Consider the following 12,626-nt stretch of genomic DNA (forward strand, 5'->3'; position numbering starts at 1 on the left):
TCTTCATGGAGCTTATATCTATGGGGAGATGGGTAATAAATAGGTGATGAGATAAACATAGATGCACATTGAAGGGCTAATAGTGTCATTGAGTGGAACTAGAAGGGGATCCTAGAGGAGATGGGAGAGGACGCTGGGCAGAGGGAACAAGAGGAGGGCAGGCTCCCCGTGGGGGGTACTTCCAGTATGGGGGAAAGCCAGGAGGCCTGTGGGCAGGACAGTGGGGTGGGGTGAGGCCTCCTGGGGACTTTGCGTGGTGTTCTGGTGTGACAGGAAGCGCTGGCGGGTGGAGCACAGGGATGTCAGGATCTGCCTGGTACCCTAGGAGGATCCCGCTGCTGCTGTGTGAGGAACAGACAGGGGCAGGGGAACAAGTGGGGTAAATGACACTTGTGGGCCAGGGAGATGGGTGGTTAAACCTCGCTGGTGGCAGCGGACCAGGTGGGCGGGGTCGGATGGAGCTCAACCTGGTGGCCTCGGTGGTGGATGCAGAGTGAGTGGGGCCCAGGCTGAGCCTGTCAGGATGCAGGCCCGGGTGGCCGGATGCTGTCAGGTGCCTGGCCTCCGGACGGACTGGGACGTGCAGGGCGAGGCCCAGCAGCTGAGTGATTGGAACTAGGAACCAGAATTAGGAAGTGAGGTCCAGGGCTCTTTGACCCAGAACATCTCTTTACATGTTATATTTGGTTAGAAATTGGGGCCAAAAGACGCTGGGAACTGCACTCTGTCCAGCATGAGGGACGTTATACTTGGATTTCCAACAGAGCAGCCGGTAGATTGCTCCTGCATAGCTTCTCTCCAGGCACATTAGTAGATACACTCTTATATGGGAAGTTGGACAGCTGATGGGTTGACCACAGGCAGCATGGGAACACCCAAGCGGATTGCCGGACCGTTTGTCGTCCGTTTGCCTTCCCTTTGGTTGCCTGGGTGGCTGACACCACTGAGCCTAGGGCAGGGTGAGGAGCTTTGTGGTGGCCACACCTGGACTCTGATTCCAGGGAAAGACCAAGGCCACACCCCATCTGGCTCCTCACCCCATCAGATGAGGTGCTCCCCTGGCAGTGAGCAGGATTAGGGGGTCGAGTGGGCACTGTCAAGCCCTCCCGTCGAGTCCTGCTCAGCTCCATACAGCCCACCACTTGGAGCGTGTCGGGAAGGGGAGGGCAGGGAGGTGGACGGACAGAGACCCTCGCTCCGCTGAACTCAGGAGTGTCCCTGCACCAGAGTCGGCGAGCAGAACAAGCTTTGCTCTGCGCCTGGCACTGCCACCGGGCACCAGTGCCGAGTCCCAGCTGCTCCTGTAGCAAAGGGCCAGGGAGGGTGCCGGGCAGGACGGACCATGGAGAATGCGCTTCAGAGGGAAACCCCACCCTGCACAAACCCAGAGCAAAGCGGCTGCCAGTGTTTCCCCCCCACTCCCGCGCTGGGGCGGGCGGTCCTGGCAGGCTTGCCACGCTCCCACAGGGCAGCACAGACAGCCCTGTGGGGACATGTGCTTTTATCCTTTCCTGACCCAGTGGCTTCACTGAATGTAAAGGGAGCTGGTAGAGTATTCCCAGCATCAGAGGAATTCAAGGTTAAAATCCATGTTTTAAAGGAGCTAAGGGCCCAGACGTGTCCCTCTTCCTGTTCCTTAGCTGGTTTATTTAGAATAACCAAACTCCGAGCGAAGTCCTGTTCCAAAGCTCAAGCCCTTTTCCTGCAGGCGTGGCCCCCACGGAGCCGGGCCTCCAGGCCGCGTCTGCACTCACAGCCAGAGGCCGGAGAACCGAGCAAGCTGGGGAGGGAGAGGAGGTGCGGACAGCATCCCAGGCTGTGCTCCGACCAACAACTCCACCTGTTGCATGGGGAGGGGCTGGCAGGTCTGGGAACTCCAAGGTGAGCAAACTCAGATTTCCTATTTCTAACCTTGAGACTAAGGCCTTACTATGGACCTGTGCCTAGTGATCCCCCGAGAGCAGTGACAGCGAACGTCTCCGGAAGATGCTCACCCCATGGGAATGCTGATGGGCATAGGGTCCGTGGGAAAGGTAGAGTCTTTAGGCGGGTCTGGGGGATCAAGCAACTGTCCTTGCTGGGGCTGTTGGGGTCCATCCTGGGACACAGAGGATGGGGGTTGGGGAGCATGGGAAGCAGCGAGAAGGTGTGAAGGGCCTCACCTTGCAGTGTCCCCAAGAGAAATCGGAGTGTCGGGTCTGAGGGCCGGGAGGCGCGGTCCTCCGATGTTGGGGGACAGCAGCCCCGGGAATTTCCTGAGCAGAAGGACAAGCCAGAGTCCCCAAGGGGGGTTTCTTTGGCGATGGATTGGAAGGAAGGAGAAAGGAAGACGCGATGAGTCCGAGAAGGTGGGGCGGGGCAGCGGGTCACGGCCTTTTGTTACTATTCTTTTGGGTGCACAGGGGGCTCCTTCCCTCCCTGCAGAGAACGGCCCCTGTGTCCACCTCTGCTCTGCTTGCTCATGAAAATGAGTCAAATGCTGTCAATTCTACCGGAAACCGTCCACACTCAGCCCAGGATGGCAAATAAAACCAGCACAGCTCCCGTTCTCATACTCGTTTACTCAGCAGAAAGGAGAACCGAGGCATTTTACACATTTCAGGGCTGCAACAGGTTTTCTTCCCAGTCACCCCTGGGCCACGTCCCCCACAGGAGGTGACCTGGCTGCGGCCAGGAGGGAACATTTCAGATGCACAGAGACAGGGCCAGACGCTGAGTGTAACCGCTTTAGAAATCTCGGAGAACAGGCCTATTGCAACGGCTGTTTCCATGCCACTGGGCCTTGCGGAGGTGGCTCAGTTGTTGAGCATCGACTTATGAACCAGGAGGTTGAGGTTCAATTCCTGGTCAGGGCACACGCTTGGGGTGTGGTTTCGATCCCCAGTGGGGGGCGTGTTGGAGGCAGCCGATCAATGATTCTCTAATCATTGATGTTTCTCTCTCTCCCTTCCTCTTTGAAATCAATAAAAATGTATTTAAAAAAATAAGTAAATGCCGTTTAAACTTTCCACATGAATCCTTGCCCTGGACACTGGGCAATTAAAACACCGTTAAGCTTCAAGACCTTCAGGCAAATGGAACTGGACAGGGGAAGGGGGCGCACGGGAAGGACTGTGAGCCCACAGGTGATGAGGTCACACCTGGCTACAGGGAAACCCACCCGGCGCCCCAAACCGGAAGCAGCGCCCCGGATTCCGACTCAGCTCCCAAATCCCATGGATGTGTGGGGTAATTTCTGAATTCGGAAGGAGGAGGACGGAAATGTTTCTCGTTGAGGGGACAAGAACGTGAGCAAAAGGACAAGCCAGAGTCCTCAGCTCACTCCTTCTGATTCCTTCCCTATGGGCCTGAGCAGGCCCCCAGCAAAGGGGGGCGCTGTGCACACTGGCTGAGGGACGTGTGGAGCGAGCGGGGGGTTCGGGTGTTAAGCCTAGCGCTGCCCTTCCAGAAGGAAATGCTCCGACCCTGCTGTAAGGAGGCCTTGGATTCCTGGGCTTTGGAAATGCTGAGGTGCTGCTGTCGGGAGGGCAGGGCTGGCAGTCCAGTCTGGGACCCCAGGCAACTGTTTGGGATTCTTCCTCGTGTCAGTGTCGCTGGAGGGACTATGCGGCTGAGTGGATGGGCAGAGAAGGTGGGGGTGGCGGAAGAGGCACACTTGCTCATGGAAGTGAGGAAGGACAGAATGGGGTGGAGGTGCAGGAAGAGATATGTAAAGGCCCTCGAAGGGAAATACAGTCTTTCTTTGTATTAACCTACTGGGCCAGCCCAATTCTTATTTGGGAGGGTTTTGTATATCATCACTCAAAATTTTGTTGCAGGATCATGAAGCACCAAATCGCTTTGCACCTTGTACTGAGCCCAGTGACTTCTTTTCTCCTCCTCCGGAATCCCGAACGATTCTTGCCTCACAGCAGAGGGAAAAAGGTGTGCGCTCCCTGTTGTGTTTCCCACAGGCCAGTGTGATTTCAGCTCTGAGGCTCCCCGCTGTCCCTGTCCACGCCCCGCTGCTTGCAGGTGAGCATGAGCAGCAGGAGCAAGGGCAGGTGCCAGAGGCTGCAGAAGAACAGCTTCCTGGAGCTCTTCCTGTCCGCGTCCCTGTAGAACCGGAAGCCGAGGTAGGAAATGTACAGGTTGATGGGGAGCGCGATGACGGGGAAGGTCCATGTGGTGACCCCCAGGGCGGGGGCTGCGGCGGACAGCGCGAGCAGCGCCAGGCAGTGGCGCAGGGCGACCCGCCGGCACAGGGCGGGGTGCGTGACCGACATCATGCAGTAGCCCCCGCGGGAGTAGTCCTCCCGGAGGCCCCAGCTCAGCGCGTTGAAGTGCGGGAACTGCCAGGAGTAGAGGATTCCGCCCAGAAGAAAGGCTCCTGTGGAGACAGGGAAGCAGAGAACGTCGGGATTTTACCAGGCACCACCTCCCACCCGAAGGCCTCCGGCCCCAAGGGGCTCTGCCCGATTCCACCTTCACGGGGCCCCAGGCCCTGCCAGCCTGGTTCTCACCTCCGCTCAGCCTGCCCAGCCTGCTCTCCACAACCTCCCCGCCCCAGCTCTCATCTGGGTGGGCAGGGCGCTGGCATTGGGAGGCGGGGTGCCCGGCTGCAGGGCTTAGAGTGACACACTTTGAGGCTCCTGCCTCCCCTCTTCTACTTCTCCCATAAGAGAAGCCCCTACAGCACAAGCAAACGCCTTGGGAGGGGCTGCCCCTGGGCGCTCTGTGCTGAGCTCCCGGCTGTGCCCACACGCTGGCCAATAGAGCATCTTTAAAAGAAGGGATGTGCACTGCTTTGTAGACATAATGCCAATGGGCGTTCAACAGACTAAAGTATTTCTGTGGACAGTGAGGACCTTTGGGGAATCAGGAGGCAACAGAAGGGTAGGTTGGATCGTCCAGGTACAACTGAGTCATACACAGGGGGAGAGAAGACGACGTTTTGCAGTTTGATGGGAAAACAGAATGATCTCTGGGCTTTAAAGGGACCAGTGAAGAGAAAGTGCTCTCAGCGGTTCTCAGGGCCGGGCCACTTGGAGGCTTCTGAGCACGAAGTCCGTGGACTGGCCACCCCAGCGTCTGCGCAGCCTCCGGCCGGGAGGTCTGAGTGCAGGACGGTGTGCAGCTACACAGCCATGCACAAGGGACAAAACAACGTCAGCGATGGCTTAGAAGCCGGGAGGGAACAGAAGTCAGAGCCCAGGATCTGTTTATCTGTGGCCGAGAAAGGGCAACTCCGTCTGGAAACCAGACCCGAAAGGGTTAAAATCAGATCCAGATGGATTTCTCTCCTCGTTCTCCAAAGCCCCCTTCTTAGTGTGCCAACTGCAGGATTCTGCTGTGCTCAATACACACTTCTCAGTTATGCTTCTCCTTAAAATAACAACTTAAAAAATCATTTTCCTAAGAGTAGCTCGCTGCTTTCTATGTGAGAGGAAATGGGTATGGGTTTGGCTCATGTCACAAATGAAAGCGCTTTAGAAATCACAGCGCAGCCTTAATGGACTAATCAGAAAACCACCGCCCCCACAGTTCTCCTCGGCCGCAACTGCCGCTGCTCATCCACAGGACGGAAGACAAATTCCTCTCATCAAGATAAGGAGCTGCAATCGGAAGACTTGAATTAGTCCGGGGCTGTGGGGACCCACCTTCGCTGTGCGGTGAACACAAAGCACTCAGTTACTAATTCAAAGGCCTCCCCTCAGCCTCACGCCCACAGAGTGGTCTGATTTTATTGGGCCGATCTGCTGTAGCAACAAATATTCATGTGCGCCCACTACACCTTAGGTGCAGTCTGTCCCCAAGGCCTCCACTGGCGCGGGAGACAACACAAGGGATTACAGCCCAGAGGCGGTGCTGTGGCGAGCACCCCGGAGGAAGACCAAGGTCAGCCTGGGAGAGGTCAGGGAAGGCTTCCTGGAAGAAGCAATGTGTAAAGCGGACCTGAGGATGGTCTTGGAGGTTCAATGCATTCACACACACTGTGTGTCTTCTGCAACTATTAAATGTATTTTCTCGTTTTCCTATCTAACTGCGGAATCTTTGTACATACTTGCTTTAACCATATCTGGAAGAAAAGTCTGCTTCCTTCATTTTAATCGGGTATTTGCTGGTCTGTGAATACATAAAATACTGAGAATCTGAAATGGTGGCACGTCTGTGGCTAAGGTTCTCCCAAGGAAGCAGCTTCCTGAGACCACGGTGCCAGAGTCCCAGCCACAGGCCACACCAGAGACAATGCGGGAGTCCGGGCATGCTCACTGCCCTCCACACTGAGAGGACTCAGGAGCACGCCTGCAGGGCTGTGGTCAGCCGCTGGGGGATCCTGACCTCGGGCACCCGGCTCTGACCAGGGGACAAGGCTCAGAGCGTCTTCCTGGTGACTGAACATACACGGCCTTCTGAACTCCGGGCACCTGTCAGTCACGCCCCCACTCTGCCGGGAGAACCTCCGTGGCCACCTCTGCTCCAACCTGGAATGCTGCTGGGCGTGCTCCTGGCATTCTGCTGGCAGACAGGCCCAGGCAACCCAGCTGACTCTTTCCTAAGAGAATGGAGCTCCGACTCACTGTCTGAGCATGGCCTTGAAGAGGATAAAGAATGGGGCTCCAGCGAGTCTGGTGCTGGGTTCGGGGGTCTTCCCTTCCATACAGTAGGCTCCCTCTCCCCATGGCCCTCACAGCCTCTGGTCCATGACTGGCTACCTGGGTGTGGTCATGTAAATGGGGGAGGGGCAGCTGGGAAGCAGCGCCATACCCAGAGCTTGGTGCTCAGGGATCTGGAAGCCTTTCCTTTGAGGGGAGCACAAAGGGGCCCTGAAAGAGGCCTCAGTCCTGCATCAGGTGGGAGGGCAGGCGCACAGGTAAAGGGGAGAGGACGTGGGCTGGTTTATCAGCTGCGCAGCCACTAGGCACTGCCGCCCGTCCTCTGCAATGGAAACAGTTCGCAGGGCCTGCTCCCTCCCACGGCTCCTGGGAAGCTGCCCAGGCCCAGGAGGGGCCTCGCCTACTGCACACCCTACGCCCAGCGGGCACCCGGTTTCCTTTGAAGGGAAAGACGAGAGTAAGGGAACCACCAAGCTCTGACTCTGAACAAAGTGCTCCTCTCCTTCTCCATCTTACCCCCGGAGGGCAGTTTCGAGCACCTGTGGGTCCAACACACTCAGGTGGTCCCGAGGGACACCCACTAGCCTGTTCCTGAGCTGTGCGGCCACGGCAAGGCCACCAGGCACCCGCTGCCACTTCCTTCAGGAGGCACCGGCCCTGCGCCCTAAACGCTCCCCCTAAACGCTCCGTTAACTGACAAGACGAGCACACCTTGGCCCCAAGCCGGCCTCCTTACACCGCCAGCCTGGGCTCCAGCAACGCATTTCAAAATGCCCTTTTGCAGCCTCTGTGCTTTCGCCTTTGAGGAGAACAGGGCTCTGAACACTGTTTGCTGCGCTAACACTCCCATGAAAACATCCCTTGTTCCCTCTGTCTTTAAAATATCATTTGTCTTCATTAATCTGAGCTCTAAGGCTAGTTATGAAAAATTTCTCACACAAAATGAACACACTCATTTTTAAGTTTGATTTTAACAGGCAGTTATTTTAAAGAAAATCTTTAAAAGTGCTGGGGTTCAACAGTGCCTGGTAAGCTCACAAGTATTTGCTGGGAGAATGAGTGAATAAATTCTCTTCATTCTATTTCCTTATCCTGGAGGGAAGGAGGTAAATAAAATGAAACAGGACTGAACATTTTGTAGTTTACCAGCTGAGACTAAAAACACTCATTCTCTTTTTGTTCTAAAACCATCCATCTGTGAAATATCATTTCCTGATAAGCGCCCACACCTAAGTCCTCATTTGTAACTGAATGTTGTCTGACATAATGTTTACCACACAACATCTGAGTGACAAACCAAAGGCAATTTAGGAATCAGCTCCACAAGACTGTCCACCCAGGCCCACACCATAAACGCCCAAGACTGGGATTTACTCAAATTCAGGAAAATTATAAAATAGAATCTGAGCCTTTTTAAGAAATGGGGGTGATGGAAGGAGAGGTGGGCTTGGCAAGGAGGAGGGATGAGATTTTAACCTGAAGCTACAGGGAACTAGACAGCCTCTCCAGATAACCCCATGGAGAGGCCTGCCGCACGTGGTCTAGGCCCGCGGGGAACTGGGCTGCCCGCTGCCCGCACTTGTCTGCAGTGCCCCCCACTCCCCACAGTTCCTTTGCTAGGGCCCTGGTAGGCCACTCCCTTCTCTGCTGTCCACTGAGAGCAGAATCAAACCCAGTACCTCCACCCCTAAGGCACCAGCTGGCCAGACCAGGGACCAGGGACCAGAACAGTCCCCTGCGGTGGCCTTCCTGAGTTTTACTTGGTAAGCATTTTTAATATTTTCTAGTAACAGCAGTTTAAGTTAAAAATATAAAACGCAAAGCAATTAGGCAAGTGGGAGGCCAAGGCCGAGCCTTGGAGGGAAAGGGACACAGGTAGAATACCAGTCTAATGATGACCTTGACGTATTCTAACAATGACCTTGACCGGCAGGATAGCCACGGAGAGCGCTTCCTGGGCTGGGCCGGCACCTGACAACGTAGCCCTCTCCAATCCAACTCCACGGACAGCTGTCTGTGCTGCACCTGGGAGGGAAAGCAGTGCTCATAGCGCCTGAGCAGCTATTAAGTAGCAAATACCAAGAGCCACTAACATTTATCCATGCTCACCATTCCCACGCCGGCCGTAACTGCCTTGCTCCCCCTGAGCTGGAGGCCCTGCCGGACAGACCCAGGGAGCACAGGCTCTGGACCCACATCACTTGGGCATCTAAAACAAGGAGAGACTGTCTTTCACTGTCTGACAGGGAAACAAACAAAAGCAATGAGGTAGCTGTGGGGAAGAATCAGGGCCCGAAGGACCATCCGGCCTCACTGGTGTTTTATGGAGGCAGCAGGCCCTTCAGTGCTCAGTGCTCTGCAGCTTCACTGGCCCAGCAGCCACCACAACCCACCGATCTAGCCACCACGTCGGGGGAAGGTGCCTTTGAACACCCACTTCCTTGCTCCACAAACCCCTGGGTGCACCGTTTTCTACAGCGACTGACCTCGTTTATCTCTGCCAATTGGATAGTCAGCTCTGCAAGGAGGACCGTCCACAGGAGGGCTGGGCTGCCTCCTCCCCATCCTGCCGCCGTCTGCTGACCCTGGGAAAGGGCTTCTGCAGGCCCACGCGACCAAGTGGCAAAAGCGACGATGCTGGGCCTCTGATGCCCTGGCTGAGAGCCAGGGAAACAGGGCAAAGAATGGGACGTGTTCAGGGAATTGCTGCCCTTCATTTATCCTTCCCTCCCACCTGCGCATTCACTGGTGTTCGCCAGCTGCTCTTTCAGCGGCCAGGTTGAGGCCTCACGAGGGTGGGGCAGCCTCGAATACGTGGAACCCTATTGGAGAGGGGAGGAGCGGGCAGGGGCAGGAGGAGAAGATGCAACTTCAGTGACAGGCTTCAGGGACAGATGCCCAACCCCATGGAGAACCAGCTGCTGCACACGGTGAACTAACCCTCCAGTGGAAACCCGCTGCTTCCTGGGAAAGCCTCCAGGGGGTCTCTACCTCCTTCTGATAACATATCAGCTTTTCAGATCATGTCCCTGCTTGCTCTGGTTCCCATGGCTACATGCTCTTCCCTCTCCTTGAAAGCACTTCCCCTTCGCAGGTGAGCTCATCATGACTTAATCCAGAACCCACTGTGCTCCAAGGCCGCCTCAGACCAGCTCGCAGCCCTCTGCAGACCCCTTTCCTGCTACGCCTTCGCTCAATTGTCTGATTACCTGCCTGCCTCGCCCTGAGGATGGAGTGAGGCATGGTTTCTGTGAGGACTGGATTGTAGTAATATTTGTGTCTCTCAGTGCCCAGCACACAGTAGGTCCTCAACTGATCCCTGCACAATGAAGCTGCATAAGAAGGTGGAGGCCCCAACAATTCCTAGCCCACGCTAGTCCACTGAGAGGTGATCACCCAGCCTCCTCACACCCTCCTCACCCTCCTCTTCCTCACTATCAGGGTAGCTCAACACAGTATTCTTCACAGGCTTCTCCTAAGTGATCTGTCTTGGGAGGTTCAAAGATAACACGGCTTGGAGATACCACTGAAGAAGGGCTTTTTCAAGCAAACAAGTCCCCTAAGATAGGAACTCAGATGAGCGATGTAACCTCTGTGGCTAATACAAATGACACCACTGGTGCATCTCAATGCCATCTGCCCATGCCCTCTGCCTAACCCCTGGGTATTTCCAGGTATTCTAACAGCTGGAGCCCTCTGGGTCCTGTCTCAGTGTGGTCTCCGCATGGGGCACCAGCAGCAGCACCACCTGGGGACTTGTTAGAAATGCACATTCCCAGGCCCCGGACCCGAATGGGAAGTCCTGATCCAGGCCCGGGATGCATCTCAGTAAACCCTCCAGGGGTTCCCCGGGCACTGAGGTGTGAGGACCGCTGTGTTCGACTTTGGCAAGACCACAGTACAGACCCCACAGTGCCTATTATTACAGTGCAAACTCGTCTGAGGAACGGAGCACAGGTTCACAGGACATCCATCTGTCCTTCCGGGCGGAACTGTCCAGAGGGTGAGCATGCTCCAGGCCTGCGCTGTCACACGGCAGCTGTCAGCCACCGTGGCTGTGGGCGTTTGGAACGGACAAAGGGACTAAACGAACTTCTCACGTTTAAATTGAAAAGTAAAGAGCACATGTGGCTAGTGGATGCCATATTAGACAGTGCAGTCCTAGAAGATGGCAAAACGACCTGAAAATCGCATTCCACCTCATTCCTAAAATCCTAGCAACAAAGATCTTTAAATTAGATCCCTCGGATGCCTACTTCTTCATATCGCTTCCTCCTGTGTGGTGCCTTTACACAGCTCATGCTCAGTAAATATTGGCAATTGCCTGTGGGTTAACCTAGTTTTGTCATCTGTTAAACAGAAGGCATTTACGCACCGATTCATTCATTCAAAGATCTCCTGCTTATCTCAAGTTTGCTCTATCAATATAGTGCTTTGAAACACTTTTTGAAGCTGTTTGAAGCATGATGTAAGGTAGCATTATTCTTTCTGTGCCAACTTGATAGGCTTTAGGTGCACAGTGTGACCCCTGGTGCATTAGAACTGGGGGCAGTAAGCCCCGCAGTGCGGCGGGATCCGCACGCATCATTAAGAATTATAGAAAAAGGGTGACAGACGTCAACCTCACACGCTGCTGAGGAATTGCTCTGTGGTTGCACAGCCCTCTCATGCATGCCGGGATCACTTCAGGTAGATGAAGGGTCTCCTTTTTCAAGATAAATATGCATTTTCATCTTGCTACTTGAAACAAGGCATAGCCTGGCTCTTAGCTGTCCCTCATTAATGAGTTTGTATGTAAATGATTAAAGCTGGGTCACAGAAAGACCATACCCCAAGTTTTATTTAAAATATGTCTATTAGCAGCTTAGCCAAGTCCAGGCCGTCCCTGAACAACAAGGGCTCCTGCGGAAGGTGTGTACTGAAGCGGGAGGGAGGGCTTTTGCAAAGCTCTCTCTCTCTCTGGCCGCCTCTGCTGAGGCTCCCACTCTCACAGGAAGCTGCCTGGGAGTGTGACAGGGGCACCAAGCCCTCAGTAAGAACCTGGGTCCAAGACCCCACAGAACCGAGTGACCCAGTTCTCCTGACTTGGATTCGACTGCTTCCCGTCTCCAATGACACCTGTCCTGCAGCTGTCATACCTGACCCTGGTGCCGCCTGACCTGGGATTTCCAAGATGGAAAAGGCAGCTGTAGGTGGCTTGCTCCTTCGTGCAGGTGAGAGGAAACTGAGGAGGGCCTGGTATCCCTGGCTGGCCAGGCAGGTGGCTTGGCACCGGGCATCTAAGTGGCAAGCAGCACTGCCTGGTGTGGATGGGGTGGCACGGAAGGCTGAGAGCCTGCGAGTTGCTGACTTTCTTTTCCGGCCACACCTGGCATGACTGGGAAACCACTTGAAAAGCATGGAGGGCACAGGAGGGGAGCTGGGTTAGGGGGCCGAGGAAGTCTGGACCAAGTCAAGGTTGAGACTCCAGGCAGAACTGAGGAGGAGGAATCTGACCAGGAGTTTGGTGTATGTAGGTTACCCTTTAAATTTACATTGTCATCTAGTCCATGCGGTCTCCCCTTGCCCGCCTCACCCCAGGCAGACATGACGATGCACCCCACCAAGCTAGTGCCGGGAGCCGGTCCATCCTTGCTGTTTCAAGGGACCTGGCATATATGGCATACTGTTCTTAATATGTTTGCTCACCTTCTTGGCACTATGTGTTTTAACCAAGGTCACCTCTCTGAGAAAGGTTGTTCCCCAGGTAGGGATTTTCCCCTGAAGTTAGGGAGGGAATAAAACCCCTTAACTAAGTGCCAGGCGGGTAATTAATCACTTTAACTACGAACAATCATGCTTAAGCTACATAATCTTTACTCCCTGGAATGGAGATAAGAAACGCCCTAACTTTTGGAATAGAGATTGATAGGATTGGAATCAACTGGTATATAAATACAGATGTAACAAGACAACAGGACACAGAACCTAGACACAGAACTTGGAGACAGAACTTAGAGACAGAACCTAGAGACGGAACATGGCAAAAGA

At 54.7% G+C, this 12,626-nt stretch overlaps 1 protein-coding gene across 2 annotated transcripts in view; it reads right to left on the reverse strand.

Moving 5' to 3' along the window:
• Nucleotides 1-2,541: 2,541 nt before the first annotated feature.
• LOC118672203 (protoheme IX farnesyltransferase, mitochondrial) overlaps nucleotides 2,542-12,626 on the reverse strand; it is a 117,819-nt gene continuing 107,734 nt past the window's right edge. The window contains exons 7-8 of one of the 2 annotated variants that reach the window (XM_036341738.1): nucleotides 8,706-8,805; nucleotides 2,542-4,369 (exon numbers count right to left, since the gene is read on the reverse strand). In XM_036341738.1, the coding sequence (XP_036197631.1) occupies nucleotides 3,802-4,369; nucleotides 8,706-8,805 (668 nt within the window). In that variant the 3' untranslated portion in view covers nucleotides 2,542-3,801. The remainder of the gene's footprint in view (nucleotides 4,370-8,705; nucleotides 8,806-12,626) is intronic. The other variant, XM_036341739.1, reaches the window with a different exon arrangement.

The sequence above is a fragment of the Myotis myotis genome, unplaced genomic scaffold (assembly GCF_014108235.1).
Source record: "Myotis myotis isolate mMyoMyo1 unplaced genomic scaffold, mMyoMyo1.p scaffold_m19_p_17, whole genome shotgun sequence".
In the NCBI taxonomy this organism is placed as follows: domain Eukaryota; kingdom Metazoa; phylum Chordata; class Mammalia; order Chiroptera; family Vespertilionidae; genus Myotis; species Myotis myotis.